This window comes from Protopterus annectens, chromosome 1.part0 (genome assembly GCF_019279795.1).
Source record: "Protopterus annectens isolate FY-2018-M chromosome 1.part0, PAN1.0, whole genome shotgun sequence".
In the NCBI taxonomy this organism is placed as follows: Eukaryota; Metazoa; Chordata; order Ceratodontiformes; family Protopteridae; genus Protopterus; species Protopterus annectens.
Window position 1 is genome coordinate 1305399251 of NC_056725.1, and position 18106 is coordinate 1305417356.

Below are 18106 nucleotides of genomic sequence, written 5' to 3' on the forward strand. Positions count from 1 at the left end.
AATCTAGCACAAAACTGACAACTAGCAATGTCGTGGTCAGGGCCTAGGCAAGGAATACAGTAAGAATGAAAATCCTTATGAGGTATTTGCTTCCCACAAGAAATACAATTGTTAACTTTTTCTGACATCGGTCTAGAGCAAGAAAAAAGTTTCCCCAATGGGGTACTTAGCTTTAATGAAGACTTCGGATCTGAAATTCGGTTTTGAAAATCTCAGGAGTCAGCCGACCGGCACTTGCAAACTGCTTTTGCTTCGGGCACCGCGTGGCAAGAAAGACTGAAGAAAATGGAATTGGCTGCATCTTTCATACCCCTGGCGCACTGACGTCAGGGAAGAGGCGACAGCAACCGACGCCGGGCCAGGACTTTGGAATTCAGGCCGACTGCAGGTAGCCTGCAAGCAGGATAACCCAAATGTAATGACTGCAACAGTGAAACACGATGAACATCTTCATATTCAGATGTATCAGAGTCATCGGACTCCTGTTCAGATAAAACTACTTGGGAAAAATCTGTTTTTGTTAACGAAAAACTCAGGTAGTGGCCAACCAGCATTCATGTGAACTGCTTCTGCTTCGGGCTCCTCGGCAAGAAAGACTGATATAATGGCGTTGGCTGCCTTAATATATAACACTGATGACCTGACGTCAGTCCTGGAGCGAAAGCAACTGATGCAGAAATACTAAGCCTCTGGTATTCGGGCCGACTGAGGACTACCCTGGCAGGGATAACCCAAATGTGATGACTGCAACAGTGAAACACGAAGAAAGAATAGTTGTGCAAAATCTTACCATAACCATAGATGTCCTCTTCCATGCTGCAGTATTCTTGGTGTGGGACTTCCTGCCTTCAGGCGACTTGTACGTCGGCTCCTATACAAAAGCTTCAGCTTGGCTGTTGCAGCTGCGTGGGATGTCACACACAGGGGCATAAACCAGGGACCTTAAGTATGACGTCTGCACGCACAATCCTTAGAACTTGAAGCAAAGCAGGCAAAGTAGATTGCCCAATAGGATAGGCTGCCAAAGGTGACATATACAAGACCCTGGGTCTCTTCTGTAATGGAGAGAGGCATCATGCATCAGTCAGACTGGTACAGTCTGTGAGGGGAATGGTGGGTGGGAAGGAGTACTGAAACATGGAAGAGAAGGACATCTATAGTTATGGTTAGATTTTACACTATTCTATGTCCTTCTATTCCTACGTTGCAGTATTCTTGGTGTGGGAAGAGTACCACAGCTTAATTTGATGAAAGGGTGATGGATGCAGAAGATGATTCCACAAAGCCTTGTAGGATTGCCCTGGCAAATCCTGCATGTGCCTTGGAGATTTGGTCCAATTTGTAATGTTTGGTGAAAGTGTGGATAGTGCACCATGTAGCTGCTTCCATAATGGAAGCTGTGTCCATGCCTTTTTGGAAGGACTTTGAAGTGGCCACTGCTCTTGTGGAGTGTGCCTTAACCTCAACTAGAGGGTTTTCTGTGGTGTGAGTAGCAGAAACAGATTGCCTTTCTAATCTAGGATGCAATGGTCTGTTTGGTGACTCCCTGCCCAATGCCTTGGGGTAAAAAGATACAAAGAGTTGTTTGGATTTCCTAATGTCTTTAGTCTTGTCAAGATAAAATCTCAGTTGCCTGTGGACATCTAGGGAATGGAGTATCTTCTCTCCTTGGTTAGTAAAAGAGGGGAAAAATGGATAGATGAATGGACTGATTTAGAGATAAGGCACTGACTACCTTGGGCATGAAGGAGGGGTTAGTCCTCAGTGTGGACCTGCCCTATGAAAAATGGTGTAAGGTAAGCATGCCATTAAGGCTTATAGCTTGGAAACCCTTCTGGCAGAGTTAACAGCCACTAACAGTACTGTTTTCCAAGTACAAAACTGCAGATTGGCTGTATTAGCCGGTTCGAAGGGGAGCTGGGTGAGTTTTTCTAGGATGAAGTTCAGGCCCCACGGAGGAGGGATAGGCTTCTTAGGTGGTCTGATGTGTAAGGCCCCTTTAAGGAAAAGTTTCACATGTAGCCTGGCTAACAAGGTAGGCTCTAGAGGTAAGCAGGCTGATAATGCAGAGAGGTGCACTTTCACTGATGAATAGGAAAGTCTACCCTTTATAAGTTGACAAATATATGAAAGGACTGGGGGGGTGTCAGCCTCATAAGGGTACCTTTCCTGTCCCAGACACCACTGAGTAAATCTTTCCCATTTAGCAAGGTATGATCTTCTAGTAGTGGGTTTCCTGGCCTCCTTCAGGACTGATAGCACGTCCTCTGAATAGTGCTGTCTGAATGGGGTTAGCAATTTATCACCCACAAAGTCAGGGATAGAATTTTCAAGTGTGGGTGTAGGAGAGTTCCTTTGTCTTGTGTCAGAAGGTCCACCTTGTGGGGTAACTTGCAGTGATTGCCCTTGGCTAAATTGTGTAGAATGGGGAACCAGTGCTGCCTTGGCCAGTAGGGAGTCACTAGCAAGATTTTTGGTTTGTCCTTCCTGATTTTCAGAAGGACTTTCTGAATCAGAGGGAAGGGGGGAAGGCGTAAAGGAACTCCCCCCCCCCCAGGTGAAATTGAAGGCGTCTACTCTCCAGGCTTGGGGGGGGGTAAGTCTTTGTGCAGAAGGTCTGCAACTGCCTGTTCTTTGGGGGGGGGGGCAAACAGGTCTATTTGTGGAGTGCCCCGCTGGTGGGCTATGTCTAGGAAGATCGTCCTGTCCAGCATCCATTCGTGTTGTAGAGAGGATGTTCTGCTAAGGAGGTCTGTGTGCTTGTTGTCCTGCAAAGGTATGCAGCTGGCCTGCAGGGATAGGTTGTGCTTGGATGCTAGGTCCCAAATCAGTAGAGCTAGCCTGCACAATTGCTATGCCTTGGTACCTCCTTGTTTGTTGATGTACCACATTACAGTGGTATTGTCCATCAATATCAGAAGAGGGCCTGGTGCAGTAGGGGTATGAAGGTCTGTAGAGCTAAAAGAACTGCTGTCATCTCCTTTACACTGATGTGTTTGGTTTTCATGGGAGGCTGGCACTGGGCTTGGACTCCAAGAGTGCAAGGTGGCTCCCCAACCTGAGTCTGAGGCATCTGTATGCAATATTTGTGTGGGTTGAGGGCGATGCAGTGGAAGCCCCTGGTTTAGTTGTACTTGTTGGCTCCATCAAATGATCTCCTTCTTTAAACAATGAAGGGGGATAACTTGTTCCAAGTGACTCTGGTGTTGTGACAACATATTTTTGCGGTACCACTGCAGTTTTTGCATATGCATTCTGACCAACGGTATCATGGGAATGGTTGCTGCCATCAATCCCAGGAGATGAAGGAATTGCCTTGCAGTGACTGTCTGGGAGAGCAAGACTTCCTGGAAGTGGGAAGTTAGAGACAGAACCTTGTCCTATGGGAGAAAGGCTTTCATTTGTTTCGTATTGATTCTGCAACCTAGGAATATCTTGTCCTTGTCTGGGTTCAGGGAGGACGTCTTGAGGCCTGAGGTGAACCCTAAACTTTGTAGAAGGGACATAGTGCAGTGCAGATGTCTTAAGAGGGAATCTTCGGACTGTGCTAGGATAAGGATGTCATCCAGAAATGGGTAAATCTGGATTCCTTGCATCCTGCATAAGGCAATGGCTGGAGCTAGGCACTTTGTAAACACTCTTGGGGCAGTGGATAAACCGAAGGGAAAGACCGTAAACTGGAAGTGCGAGAATGGGCCAGAGAAATGCAGGGAACGTCTGTGTGAGGCCCTGATGGGAATGTGCAGGTAAGCATCTTTTAGGTCCAAGGTGACCATGAAAGCATTTGAGGGTTTGAGGGTATGAGGGATAAGAGAATGGAAAGTGACAGCATTTTGAAGGAGGGTACCTGCAGGTAAAGGTTTAGGAAGGAGAGATCCAAAATGGGTCTCCAGGGCCCATCCTTTCGAGGGAGTAGAATCCCTGTCCTTGTCCTGTGGGAACAGGCTCTATTGTGCCTTGTTGTTGCAGGTCTGACAGAATTTGTGGAAGGAGATGGCACTGTTTTTTTGGGGGAAATGGAATGCTCTTCCAGGGGGGAATATGATTCTAGGATATAAAGTATCCTTTTTGAATAATGGTTAATACCTATTGGTCTGTGGTGATTTTTTGCCAGAAGGGTAGACAGTGGGTAAGGCGAGCTGAGAGGGGCAGATAGGCAAGGCAGTCACGCATTATTAGTACCTCCCCTGTCCCGAAAGGATTGTCTAGGCTGGGGAGGCTGGCCAGTGGGCCTGGATGAGGAATGTCTTCTAGTTCCTCTTCTGGGTCTGGAGGAGGAGGCAGCAGAATGTAGGTTATGCCTAACAAAGGTAGTCTTAGCCAGGTAGTTCATATAAAATGTGGGTATAGGGGATACCAGGAGATGTTTAATATCCTGTAATTCTTTGCTTTTTTTCTTGCAGATTGCTTTCCAAAGAGGAAGTTTTGATCCAGAGGGGCATCCAAGATTTTGGACTGAAGTCCTCTGGCATATTCTGTAGTCTAGGCCAGGAATATCTCCAAGGACAGATGCTGATGCTGCAGAGCGAGCAGCATCAGCATCTGTTCTTAGGAGAGATACTGATGCTGCAGAGCGAGCAGAAGCTTCTGCAGCATTGTAGCTGCATCTTATGGAGTGTCTAGCCACTTGCAGTGCTAAGGACAATTTGGAGGAGATATCCGTTTTAATGGGACTGTCAAGAATTGAAGCCAGCACAGAGGTGGCTTGGGATACTAAGTCCAAGGCATACTTGGTCATGTGCGTTTGATAGTTAATGGCTCTGAAGGCCAAAGTGGAGGAAGTGTACACCATCTTTCCTATCCTATCCATGGCTTTGCTATCTTTATCCATGGGCAATAGGGAGGCAGAAGGTAACAACCTTGACTGTTTATCAGGGGCAGTGGCAATCACTGCTGGTTCTAAGGGTGGCTTTATGAGGAATTTTTGTTCCTCTGGCACCTTGTAGAAGCGGACAGGGCGCTTAGGTGCAGGAGGCTGTGAGTCAGGTGTTCTAGAGGCTGCAGTAAAGGCATCCAAGTATACAGGAAGAACAGGGGCTACAGCTGTAAGGGAGGGGGACTCTACTTGCAGCAGTTCAAAGTATCTTTTTTGGGTTTCTGTCATTTGGGAAGCATCCCATTTGTAATGTCTTCAGATGGAGAATCCCCTTCCAGAGAATCCACATCAGGAGAATAACACTCCTTTGGGAGAAGCAATCTGGGATGCATAAGAGATGGATTCATTGGAGAAAGAGTAGGTAGATTCATGTTCTTCTTCCTCAAGGACGGGAGCCATGGGAATGGAAGAAGCAGAGGGAGGCACAGGGCTTAGCAGAGGCAACATAGTTGGGGGTGAGGCAGAAGGCCTAAGGGCCATAAATGCCTACATAAGAGAAGAGATGAAGGCCTCCCAGTCTGGAGGGCCTTCAGAAGCAGGCGTAATGTGTTTTGTTTTCTGCTTCTTTTTGGTTGGAGTCGGTCTAGAGTTGGGTTTGGCAGCGGCTGTATCAGAGGTCTGGATCCTGGTCGAAGTAACCACCAAATCTGGTTCCCCCTCGACATTGACAGGCGGTGTCTGAGAAAGCTCCGTGGATGTGCCGGTCATCGGCTGTGCATTGGCCTCCATGAGAGAGGTCGATGGAGCTGACAGATCCACCGAGCACTCATCTCCTACATCGGTAGTTGGCTGGGCATCCAGGTGCGAAGCGGCAGGCGATGAAGGCCTAGGCATCTTGGCCTTCTTATGCAAAGGTTCTTGGGTGGCCTTCGAAGCAGGATCCATCCTGAGAGCTAGCCGTTTTAGGCGCTGGTTTTCTAAGTAAAGGTTTAAAGCTGCTAGATTAAGGTCTTAGGCAGAAAAGATTTACAAATAGGGCAGGTGTTATGGTTGTGTTCCCGGCCTAAGCAGAAAACACATTTGTCATGGACGTCCTTATAGGGAATTTGGCGCTCGCATTAGCACTTTCCCGTTTTCCCTGACATTAGCTGAAAGCTACAACCAAGCCTAAGCAATGTGAAAGACTGGTAAAAAACTTAGAAATGCAAAAAAACAAGCGGGTTACTTATTTAAATTCGATCCAACATCTGAAGAATGATCGTACGATGCAAAGTCGTCTGGGGCTGAAAAGTTCTGAGGATTATGCGTGCAGATGTCATACTTAAGGTCCCTGGTTTATGGCCCTATGTGTGATGTCCCACACAACTGCAACAGCCAAGCTGAAGCTTTTGTATAGGAGCCGATGTATGAGTCGCCCGAAGGCAGGAAATCCCACACCAAGAATACTGCAACATAGGAATAGAAGGACATCATCTGAGGTGAGGATATTAAGTTGTAATACCACAGTGCCCAGAAAAGGGCTAGTAATAATTTACTCTTCACACAACATTAAGACAACTATTAAACCCCTTCAAATGTGAACTATCAAAATTTCTAACTAAACACACACATTTTTATAAAAAACTTCACAAAATGTCATTGTGTCTACTACACTATTGATGAGTGAAGAGGAAGAGACGCAACAAGAAAAAGGTAAATGATTTGCAAACACTTGCTATTACAGATACAGAAAAATCCTAAAAATATTAAAATTTTCTCAAAAGGGAAGAGGATGAAAGGCAGAAAAATTGTGAAAATAATGGAGCACTTAGCTGGCATTCCATGAGAGTCAGATCAACTCTAGAAGCAGCAAATGAAATCTGAAGTAAGCTAGTACTCCTCGGGAATTACGGGTGGCAAAACATCTTAAAGAAACTTGAGGTTTGGAGCACTAGAAGGGCCAAATCTGATTGGACAAGTGGCTTTGTACTCATCAGTCAGATTGGATAGACAGGATGAACAGGATCTCACTTTTTCACCCTTATAAAAAAAACTTAGTGAAATGTTCAAATTTTATTTCTAAGAATACAGTTTTAAAAAAATTAGGACAATTCATCCATCTTTATACAGTCTAGGAAAATCCAGTATCTTAACTCCTCAAGCAAAGATTTCGGCACTGAAACAAAAAAATAAATAAAATAAAATAGGACTTAAATGAAAGATTTCACAGTTAAATAAATACATGAACAAATTTTCTGAGGCATACTTTATTTTAACTTGAAAACATGTTTCTTATTGCAAGGGCTTAAAACAATCTATGGCAAGGTCCATTTCCAAGAAGGAAGCTTGCAGCAACTTTAACGGATGTAAAATTCTCTGTAATTCCACCAAAGAGCAGCAATAGGCAGGTCAGACTCCTCAGTTTTCTTCATCTGGTGATGAGAAAAGGAGAATTAAGGAAGTGTGAAAGGCATTCTTCCTACAGCAGAGAGCTTACAACTTACAGCAAACTAAGGCAGCTGCTATAGGTTTAAAATATATAGGAATGGTTATTCAATCAAATATTTTATTTTTATTTTCAGTATTCTGTATTTGCAAAAATGTATCTATTTTTAAAATGGTGACTACATAACTGCTTTAACAAAGTACAAAACGATGCAAACAGCTTTTATGTCAACAAGATACATTCTGCAGAGAAAACCACTGAGCACACACAATAAAATCCTTTATTTATTCTGTTTTCAAACAAATTTTAAAGCAAGATGTGAAAACATCCACCAGTTTCTGATGTTTCAAAGGCACAGCCAGGATTTCTGTAATTGTATACAAATTGTAAGAATGTAGTCACTATCCAGGACATTTCTTTTCAATATAGCAAAATAAAAAATGAAAATGACACTTCAAAAAGCAACATTTAGCCAACCGGGCAGTAAGGGAAAGAAAAAAGCCATTTAACAAAATGCACAACTTAAAACAACAGTAAGTATCCCAGTTTCCTAAGCATGTCACCAGACTAACTTTTTTTTTAATTGATCACCAAAGTGTACATATTTACCCGCTATACAGCCTTGTGGAGTTCCTGAAAATATTTCACTCTGCTGCATGTCTGAGGTACAGGGGCTCTTGGGAGATAAAAACTGTCATTGCAGGTACTGCACAGCTGCGGTGTCATAACACAACATTTAATACACGCCAGGCACTGGTGTGAATTTTAAGAGACAGTGTAGCATTCAGAAGTAGGCTTTTCAAACCAAACCTTTTCTGTCACAAATAAAGAGAGACTCCTAATTCCTATCCTCCTCTTAATATGGAAAAGGAAACAATAAATCACTGAAGAGGGGATGGATTGGGATGTGTAAGTAGGCATCCTTTACATCCAAGGATACCCAAGAAGGTCTGGGGAAGGATCAGGAGAAGGGTAGGAAGAGTGAGCATCTGAAAGGAGGGTACCTGGAGGAAAGTGTTGAGATGGGACAAATCCAAGATTGGTCTCCAGAGATCTTCTTTCCTGGGAAACAGGAACATCCTGGAGTAGAATCCTTTTCCTCTTACAGGAGGAGGTACCTCTTGAATTGTGCCTTGAGCGAGGAGTTCCTGCAGAACAGGAGGAAAGGAGGCCAATTGGTCTCAAGGGGGTTGTGGAATGCTTTGAGAGTAGGTCTGGTTTCCCATACCATGAAGTATCCCTGTTTTATGATGAGAGGACCCAAGAGTCCTGGGTGACCTGTTTCCAAGCAGGGAAGGACAGGGAGAGATGCATGGAGAGAGGGGTGTCTGGATTCAATGTCTGGTAGTCAACAGGCATTTCTGACAAATACTGGTTGTGTACTACATGTGACAACAATCTCCCGTATTCTCCATATGTCTGGACTATGGGGCAGGGTTGCAAGACGGAAGCCTTTTCTTACACAGAAAAACACCCAGACCCAGCTAAAATTTGCAAAACAATACATCAAGTCTCCCAAAAGCATGTGGGAAAATGTTTTATGGTCTGATGAGACCAAGGTTGTACTTTTTGGCCACAATTCTAAAAGGTCAATTCTAAAAGGTAAGTTTGGTGCAAAAACAACAATTTGCATCACCAAACGAACATCATCCCCACGGTGAAGCATGGTGGTGGCAGTATCATGCTTTGGGGTTGCTTTTCTTCAGCTGGAACTGGGGCTTTAGTCAAGGTGAAGGGAATTATGAACAGTTCCAAATACCAGTCATTTTTGGCCCAAAACCTTCAGGCGTCTGCTAGAAAGATGAAGAGGAATTTCACCTTTCAACACAACAATGACCCCAAGCATACATCCAAATCAACATAAGAATGGCTTCACCAGAAGAAAATTAACGTTTTGAAATGGCCCAGACAGAGCCCAGACCTAAATCCAATAGAAAATCTGTGGGGTGACCTGAAGAAGGCTGTGGACAAGAGATGTCCTCACAATCTGACAGATTTGGAGCGTTTCTGCAAGGAAGAGTGGGCAAATATTGCCAAATCAAGATGTGCCATACTGATCGACTCCTACCCAAGAAGACTGAATGCTGTAATTAACTCAAAAGTTGCTTCAACAAAGTATTAGTTTAATAGTTTAAGGGTGTGCACACTTCATCCAGCTTATTGCACATTTTTTATTTTTTATATTTTTTTCCCCTAACAGATTTGTTTTTCAATTGAATTGTACAGGTTATAGATCACATTAAAGGTGGGAAAAGTTTTGAAATGATTTATTGTGATCTTGTTTTTTTAGATCACAAAAACATGGCATTTTAACAGGGGTGTGTACACATTTTATATCCACTGTATGTGTATAATTCAGATAGAGAGAGAGTCTCAGAGAGAGAGAGAGTTTCAGAGAGGAAGCGGCAATGCCACATCTGAAGATAGTAAAGTTGTAGGGATATAACAAAATTGTTATATCCAATCGCTCTTCTAGAATAAACCTAAAAAAGGTTGGGGGTTTGTGGGAGGGGAGTCAAGGAGGAATGAAAATAGACAACACAGATGGAGCGTTATGGTAAGTACATAACTTTTTTTACCTGATGTTGTCAATTTTCATTCCATCCTTGACTGACAGGACAGAGTCCCCAGCTACTTAGAACCTTGGGTGGATTCAAGGAAGGATATTTCTGAGCACCACTAAGCCAAAATAATTCCTACCTCTGGACACCAGATCCAGCTTATAATGAGAGATAAAAGTGTGAGGGGAAGCTCAGGTTTCTGCTGAAAAAATACCATCCATGGAAGTTCTTGAGTGGAAAACTGAAGAGGTAGCTACAGCTCTGGTAGAATGAGCCAAACTTTGCAAGGCAAAGTCATTCCTAACTTGTTATAAATAAAGTGACTTTACGTACTGTTGTGCCCAATTTAAGTCAGCAAAGAATACAAACAATTGATCAGTCTTTCTGCTATTTTTTGTCCTATGAAGATAAAAATGTAATTGTTTATGCACATCTAGTAAATGTAACAAATAGTATTCTTTGTTGGAATAGTTCAGGAAAAAGATGGTAGATCAATACACTGATTAATGTTGACATGTGATACTACCTTTGGCAAAAACGATTTACTGGTTCGTATGCAAACTCTATCCTTATGTAAAATGAGATATGAAGGTTTCACCAACAATGCCTGAATTTCCAAAATTCGTCTGGCAGAGGTGATGGCATCTAAAAATAAGGTCTTCCAAGACAAAAATTTAAGGTTACAATCATTGGCAGACTCAAAGGGTGGTAAACTGAAAGATGCTGTTGAGGACCACATGTAAGCCTCAAGCCTTTTCCTGTCCAACCCAATTTGTAGGGAACCTTGCCTACTTCTAATGGTTTTATGAGAAAATCCCTGGCAAATCTTACAACCCCCAACATCATGTTACAGACCTACATAAAATACACAGTGGGCATGGAAAGCTTTACATGGAACATGTCCTTCAAAATAGGTCTTTTTCCTAGGGGGTACACATATACCCTAAAACATACCCAAACATATGACTGAACTAAACAATTACAGGTTACCAGCAACATCAAAAATCAATGAACAAAAAATGATTAGAAAATTCCCCAGTGAGGCTAGACATCTGCAATCTGCTCTAGAGCAGGCTGAACCAAATTAGATTATGAATACAATAGCTGTCTACATGTGGCAAAGTACAGCAAGAAATATCTAAAATGGCACAGGTGGACATTTGTTTTATACAGCAAATGTTGTGATATCCCTGAGTGGTGGATGTCTTGTCACTTCTTGAGGGGAAATATGTTGAGCCCAGAACTCAGGCTGGATATCAAACCTTCTGCAGCCAAAGTCCTTCTAGTAAAGACTACTGTAAAAGTAATCTAAATGAAGAACATATATATGTGCTATAAAAAGTGAGAGAATATGCAACAAAATTTTAGCTGAGATAAGGTCTACTGTAACACTGTTTTAGTAACAACTTAATGACAGCTTGGGTTCCAAGGTATCTTTGTTGAGTTGCACAGGGTTGATATTTATGAGTAAGTACAAGAATGGTCAGTCAGCATATGGGAGGTGGCAACCATTACTGATGAGTTCTTTGGATTTACAGTCAGCTTGCTTTTGGAAGTCCTTCTTATGCATTAATTTTACAAGAAATACCTAAAATGGAGAGAGAGTTTACATCTAGAACAGTAAAGGCAATTCTACAAGATGGGATAACAAAGAACACTTCCCAATTTACAGAAAACACTAGTACTGCAGCCATGATGCCATGTCTTTCCAGGGATGCCATTATGGAGTCTGTCAATGGGCCAGAGTATTTATTTTGTCTTTATCTTTTGTTGACCAGGTTAGTGCCACTAGGCTAGTGGCCTCTTTTCAAGGGAGACCTGAAGTAGTATTTATACAAGGGGAAATATGGTCAAGGCATCTGGGAATTTCCCCCTTTTCTGACAGGTGCCATGGGATACTTTACATCCACCTTAGCTACCAAATCAAACAGATGGGACGTTGGTTTAATGTCTCATCCAAAGAATGACACACTTATAAGTACAGCACTGCCCCTAATGTTGCACCGCAGTGTCAGCAATCCAAACGTCTGTAGTAGGAATAGAACACACAGCCTTCTGGTCTTCAAGCGCCAAAAGTGTGCACATTACCTGTTGTGCCACTGACAGACTCAGCCAATCAACAAAACAAGGAAAACATGGAAGACCTTCACTTGCAAAGATTTAGCCATCTTGACCAACATCGTGATAAGCATTACAGATACCTTAGAATAGTCTGAATGGCAACACTTTTTACTAGTATTATTGCCTACCCTAAGCAAATCAAAGAACCTTTTGTGTGTACTCCAAAATGTGACGAAAGATATCTACAAAAATTCAGAGACACCATGCAAAATCAGTTTGGCAACATCAGAGTCAATATACAGAACTACCAAAACTGGATGACCTTACTAAATCTGTTGAAGTCCAGAATGCCTATACCCTTTTCAAAACCACACAAGAAGCAAAACCATTGATCCTGAAGGGCAATCATTACAGCTTCTCAACGGACTACTGTTGCAGTTTGACCCAAGAGATCTCTATTAGTTTCTCAGTGGAGCCCTTTCTGGGGGAAAACTTTACTCTAATTTGTAAATGACCAAGATGATGACCATAACCCATGCCCAGAAATCAGTGTTCCTTACAGTTTATTTTCACTGAAGGGAGCAAACTGTGACAGCCTCCCATCCATACAACCATCAATCAGGATAGTACCTGCTGGGCATGCACAGTTAATCTTTTGTGCAGCTGGGCTGACAGTGGAAGGGGCAAGACCAGTGGCACTAATGTGCCTTCCTTGATTTGTGCAAAGGCCTTTTTCGTATTGGCTGGGCGGTGGAGTTAATAAAGATGGAAAAAGAGGCTCACATAGGTCCTCCACAATTCAAAGTGCCTGCTTCTTCAACAGATCTAGGTGAAAATACCTCCCCCTCATAAGACACATCCTAGATGGACTAGCTTAAAAATGCTAGAGTCTCACTTTCTCTGCATTACCTTGCTCCACTAGGGGTGTACTATAAGAATCAGCTTTTTTTGTGGTGGTGGTGGTGTTGGGGGGGGTCAGAGATGCAGAGAGTCCATGTGTGTTCCAGACTGAATATATGTACATCTATACAGTTAAATGTTCCACAGTGAGAATGGCCCAAAGCTTCTACACCTGTCCTAGTCCTTGTTTACAAGTTTTAAGAAACTGGAACCAGGAGCCAGCCATAGTGGACTTCAAAGTCTCAAGACTTCTTAAAAAAACTGATTTTGGTAGGGTAGGAGAAGAATGAAGAAAAAAAATCATTATCCTTAACTGCTTTGGACTTAAATTGCCTTTGGGTCCTGAGATTACGCAAAAGAAACACAGAGGAGTAGCTGCTGAAGCTTGTGAAGGCCAATGAGCAGGGACGGTGGCATGTAGTGGATGAATATTAGGAACTCTTTACTAACCTATACAATACTAAAATCTCCCTTCCTTCATTATGCATCAAACTCCTTGAAAACCTTTCCTTACTGAATGTAAGAGCACAAAGCTTCTTTATGTCTTTCCCTTCTGCACTATCAATCCATTTACTTGCAAGATTTTAGAGCTATAAGAACTGTACAGACTTATAAATGTTCATGTAAATACTTTACTATATAAACTTGTTCTGTAATTACGTTTTTTTTCATGAGAAATGTAATTGTTTTTCTGAGAACTGTCAAACTCATTTGCTAATATAAATGCATCGTGATGGAGATTTTCTCCATGAGCCTCAGATGAAAATGGGCTCTGCCCAGTCAGACTTTCTGGCAATCAGAATACAGTGTAATAAGGACAGTATTCATCTCAGCCTATGCCCCACAGTAGGGTTGTTAGAGAGAGCAAAAGACTGCATTTATACAGGAGTAGCAGGACTTACTAGATTAAGCAGGACAACATGAATTGGTGTTGATAATGGGTGACTTGAATGCACATAATGGGACAGACAGAACAGGATACGAGTAATGCCTGATTCCAAATGGGTGGGGCAACAGGAACAAAGGAGTAGATTTCGGTAATGGCAAATGGCTTGCTAGTAGCCAAAATATGGTTCAGAAAAAGAGACAGTCACAAGATCACATACAAGAGTGGACAGCATGCAACTTAGGTAGACTTCATGCTAGTAAGGAAAGAGCACTGGGGTAGAATCAGTGATTGCAAAGTCATTCACAGTGAAACAGTCGGCCCACAGCATAAACTACTGGTTGCCACAGTCAGCTGCAAGCAGTGGTCAGAGAAGGTTCTAAAGTTAACAGAAACCAGGCTGAAGACCAGGAGGTTGACTGCAGAGAAAGTAAAACAGTTCAAGGAATTATTCAGGGCTCTAACACCCCAAGTGGAAAAGAAATAGGAGGAATTGAAGAATAGCAGCATCTCAAAACAGCATGTGTGAGGACTACAGAACAGATATGTGGCCGAACAAAGTATGGAAATATGGTACATAAGGGGAAAGCTGGTGGTGGAATGCAGGAGTTCAGGAAGTTATCAAAAGAAAGGAGGAGTGCAGGAAAAAGTGGAGGATAGAAAAGACGCACCAGGCTAGGAACAAATACTAGTTCGCTAAGAAAGAAGCTAAAAAAGGAGCTGCAATAGCAAACAGCAGGGCAATGGAGATACTCTACCAGTTTCTGGCAACTGATTCAGTAGCTTCTAATGAAGAAACCTCCACAGAAGCTGTACTGTCCCAGACATAGCAGACAGAGGAGGAGTCCACTCTAGAAAAAGTAACAATAGCACTAAGGGAAATTAAGTCAGAAAAAGCAGCAGGCTCAGATGAACTCATAGCAGATATAGCGATGCTGGGTGAGATAGGGGAGAAATGGCTTCTGAGGGTACTCCTGAGACAGTGTGAACAAAAAGGCATATCCCAGATGCCTGGAGAATAAGCCTACTCATGCAACTGTAAAAGAACAAAGAGGACAACTACCACAACTGTGGGCAGTATGGATGTATCAAACTCCTGTCACATTGCATGAAAGTTCTGGAAAGGGTGACTGATAAACGGATATGAATAGTAGAAAGTAAGATGGGAGATGGTCATTTTGGATTCAGAGGAGGATGCAACACAACTGACCCTATATTTGCAGCGAGACAGATAGCTGAGAGGAAGTTAGAAATGAGGAAACAGTTCAAATGGGCAGTCCTAGACTTGGAGAAAACACATGACAAGGTCCCAAGGAAGCTGATTTGGGTGGTACTACAGTGGTTCAAAGTCCCAGAAACATTGGTAGAATTAGTGCAGTCTATATACAAGGACCTAATGACTCAACTGGAATGGGTATATATCAGGGTTCAGCTCTGAGTCCACTGCTGATCATACCGGTGATGGACTACATTTGCAAAGAGGTTGGAGGGTACAGATCAACAAAGTTGCTGTATGCAGACGATGTGGCATAACAGGCAAACTCTGAGCAAGAACTTCAGCAAATGTGAATGGAATGCAAAACTGAAGGCACATGGGATGAAACTAGTACAGATAAGACAGTGGTAATGGCAACAAACTGGGGAAACCAAAACGAGTTGAAAATTGAGAAAGAAGGGAAGACAGTGGAACAGGTTAACAGCTTCAAATATCTGGGAGGGGTGGTTGAGGAAAAGGGAAGTCTAAATAAAAGGTCAAAGCTAGAATCAGAGGGGATGCAGCCAAGTGGCATAAACTTACAGGTGTAGAGTATGACATAAGAATACCAAGGAAACTGAAAAGTAAGGTGTACAAAACAGTGGTGCAACAGTGGTGCAACCAGTACTACTGTATGGTGCAGAAACCTGGGCAGTAAAGGCAGAGCAGATGAGGAAGCTAGAGATGATGGAATAAGTGACAGAGATGGGTTGTAGGATGTACACTGTACGACAGATGAAGAAATGAGGACATAAGAGCAGAAGCCAAAGTAACTTCAACGGTAGAAACGTCAGACAGAACAGATTACGATGGTTCGGGCACAAGTGTAGAAAAGCAGAAGAAAATCTGGAGAAAAAGATTTGGGACAGACAGGAAGAAGTAAGAGGAAATGAGGGCATCCAGCAAGGAGGTGGATGGACTGTGAGAGAGATGATCTGTGACAGTCAGGCATGAGTGTCGAAGAAGGCAGGAGTGTAGCACTGAATCGAGAGAGCAATAGTTAACATGACACCCCTACTCCATGTAGAAAATGGGGAAAAAGGCAGCGGAGGATGATGATGATGAAAGACAAATACACAGCAGGCAAGGAAATGAAAGCCTCTGGCCACAGACATAGCACTATCTGACTCAAAGATACATAAAAGCCCACAAGTAGAAGTAGGAGCTTTAGGATATCCCAGCCCGTAAAGCCTTTTATCACTCTTTTGGGGTGGGGGTGTGTGTACATGCCAGTGGTGTTGCAAAGACAAACGCCTATGCTGAAGCTTGGTGCTGACACTAGGTTAAATTCCCTAAGGCTGCAATTCTACACTAATATGGATAGGCCTTTCCAGACTTCAGACTTCTGCCTACTGCCGAATGACAATCACAGCTCCTGGAGCCCACAGAAAAGCAGATTCTCTCTACATGGGTCAGACTCTGCTGGAACCTAAGGAAGACCCATCCTCATCTGTGAATATCAGTCACTCTTGGCAGAATGACCTGTGCAGCTCCCCCAAACAGAAGAACAGTCCTGAATACACTGTGAAAATAAAACAAGGAAGAGGCACACTCTGACACCCTGGTCCTCATTCTGCTCCAAAATGGTACACAGGGGGAGTCTATACCTGTTTGTCACACAGATGCACAGACCTTGTGTTGGGCATCAAATGACAGAATATTTTCAACGATAGGATTAATACTTTATATGTATGACTGGATGAAAAGAAGACAGCTCAGGAGGTAAATGCAAGCTTCTGCTATTCAGGCCAACTGAGGGCAACCTGCCAGCAGATTACCGAAATGTAATGACTACAACAGTGAAACACGAAGAACATCTTTGCAGGGGAAAAAAAGGGTATGTAATGGAGAATTAACTAAATGAACACAATGATACAAAAACAAGGGCCACAATATTAGGCTGCATGAACTCCCTTCTCCTGCAAGGCCTCCATTTCCACAGCTGGCAACATGGTAAACATTTTGAATACATACAAGGGACTAAACAGCAGCATACTGCTCACCACAGAATTAGCAGGGTCAGTTATGCCAAATTACTTGGCAGCCCACACAGCAAACTAAATAGGATCCTCATTAGTTCTTCACTGCATCCAAACTCATCAAGTGCTAACAGCTTTGTCAGTGCCTAACCTATAAATGAAGACTGGAACCTGGAAAGGAGAGAAAAACAGTTTCCTGACTTAAGCTCACTTGATCCAAAGGTTTACACCCCTTATTAAAAAGCAGGGTGCAGATCTGTACATGGCAAAGTGGACAGCTATAACACAGAACCCAGAGCTCAACAGCAGGTGTGAGCTCAGAAAGCAAGAGCATAAACAGCAGTGTATTTCAGGGATCATTACTGGGACCCCTCCTTGTCATATACTTCGTTGATCTCCAAACAGTAAATCCAAATCTATGGCTAATGAAATTTGCGGATTACAGCAAGTGGGATGTTATTGTCTGATCACTCCTTGACGGTATCACTACAGCAGGAACTAACCCTTTGAACCAATGGTGCCTGAAAAATGCTTTAAAATAAAATGCAAAGAAATGCAGTAAAGCATTCAACAAAAACTCCAGTCTCCAACTTGCAATATAGCCTGCATCCTACACCAAACTTGACACATTAATCACTGATCTTGGCATCTGGGCTGGTATCTCCCACTCTTTTGACCATCATGTAATATTACTAGTGAGGAAATCCTCTAGCTAGCACAAATGACATCTAAAGGAATCTCATCTAGGCTGGAAGAAGTTATTGCCTCACTGAGCACTCCTACTTACATCAACAATGCCCCACTGATATGTACCAGTCTAGATAATGTATAGCTAGACAAATTCTATAATTTCCTAACCAATATTACCAATCTAAAAACCTTGAGCTACTGGGACAGACTTCAACCTCTATCTCTATACTCTGCCTGTTATAGACTCTTATGTGAAGATCTAGGTCTTGCAATCCTTTCTATCAAGGACCAAACCTTTCATGAACAATTACACTTGCAGAAGAACTGTTCCACTAACACTAGATAGAAGGATCTGAGTGTCCACCAACATATAAATAAAACATGTCAGAAAGACAAATGTACTGCTCAATGTTTACCCCATCCTCTGAGGCAAATGATCCTTGTATGTTAAGCAGAGTGATAACCTGTGTATCATTCCAGACTAACCCTGACGACTGGATGGGCATTCACAATTTCAACTCAGGCCTGATTTA

General features: G+C 42.8%; 1 protein-coding gene across 1 annotated transcript in view; it reads right to left on the reverse strand.

Moving 5' to 3' along the window:
- Window positions 1–6897: 6897 nt before the first annotated feature.
- EIF3D (eukaryotic translation initiation factor 3 subunit D) overlaps window positions 6898–18106 on the reverse strand; it is a 1307751-nt gene continuing 1296542 nt past the window's right edge. Inside the window, 1 exon segment of the mRNA XM_044070941.1 lies at window positions 6898–6971. Coding sequence (XP_043926876.1) covers window positions 6898–6971 — 74 coding nt within the window.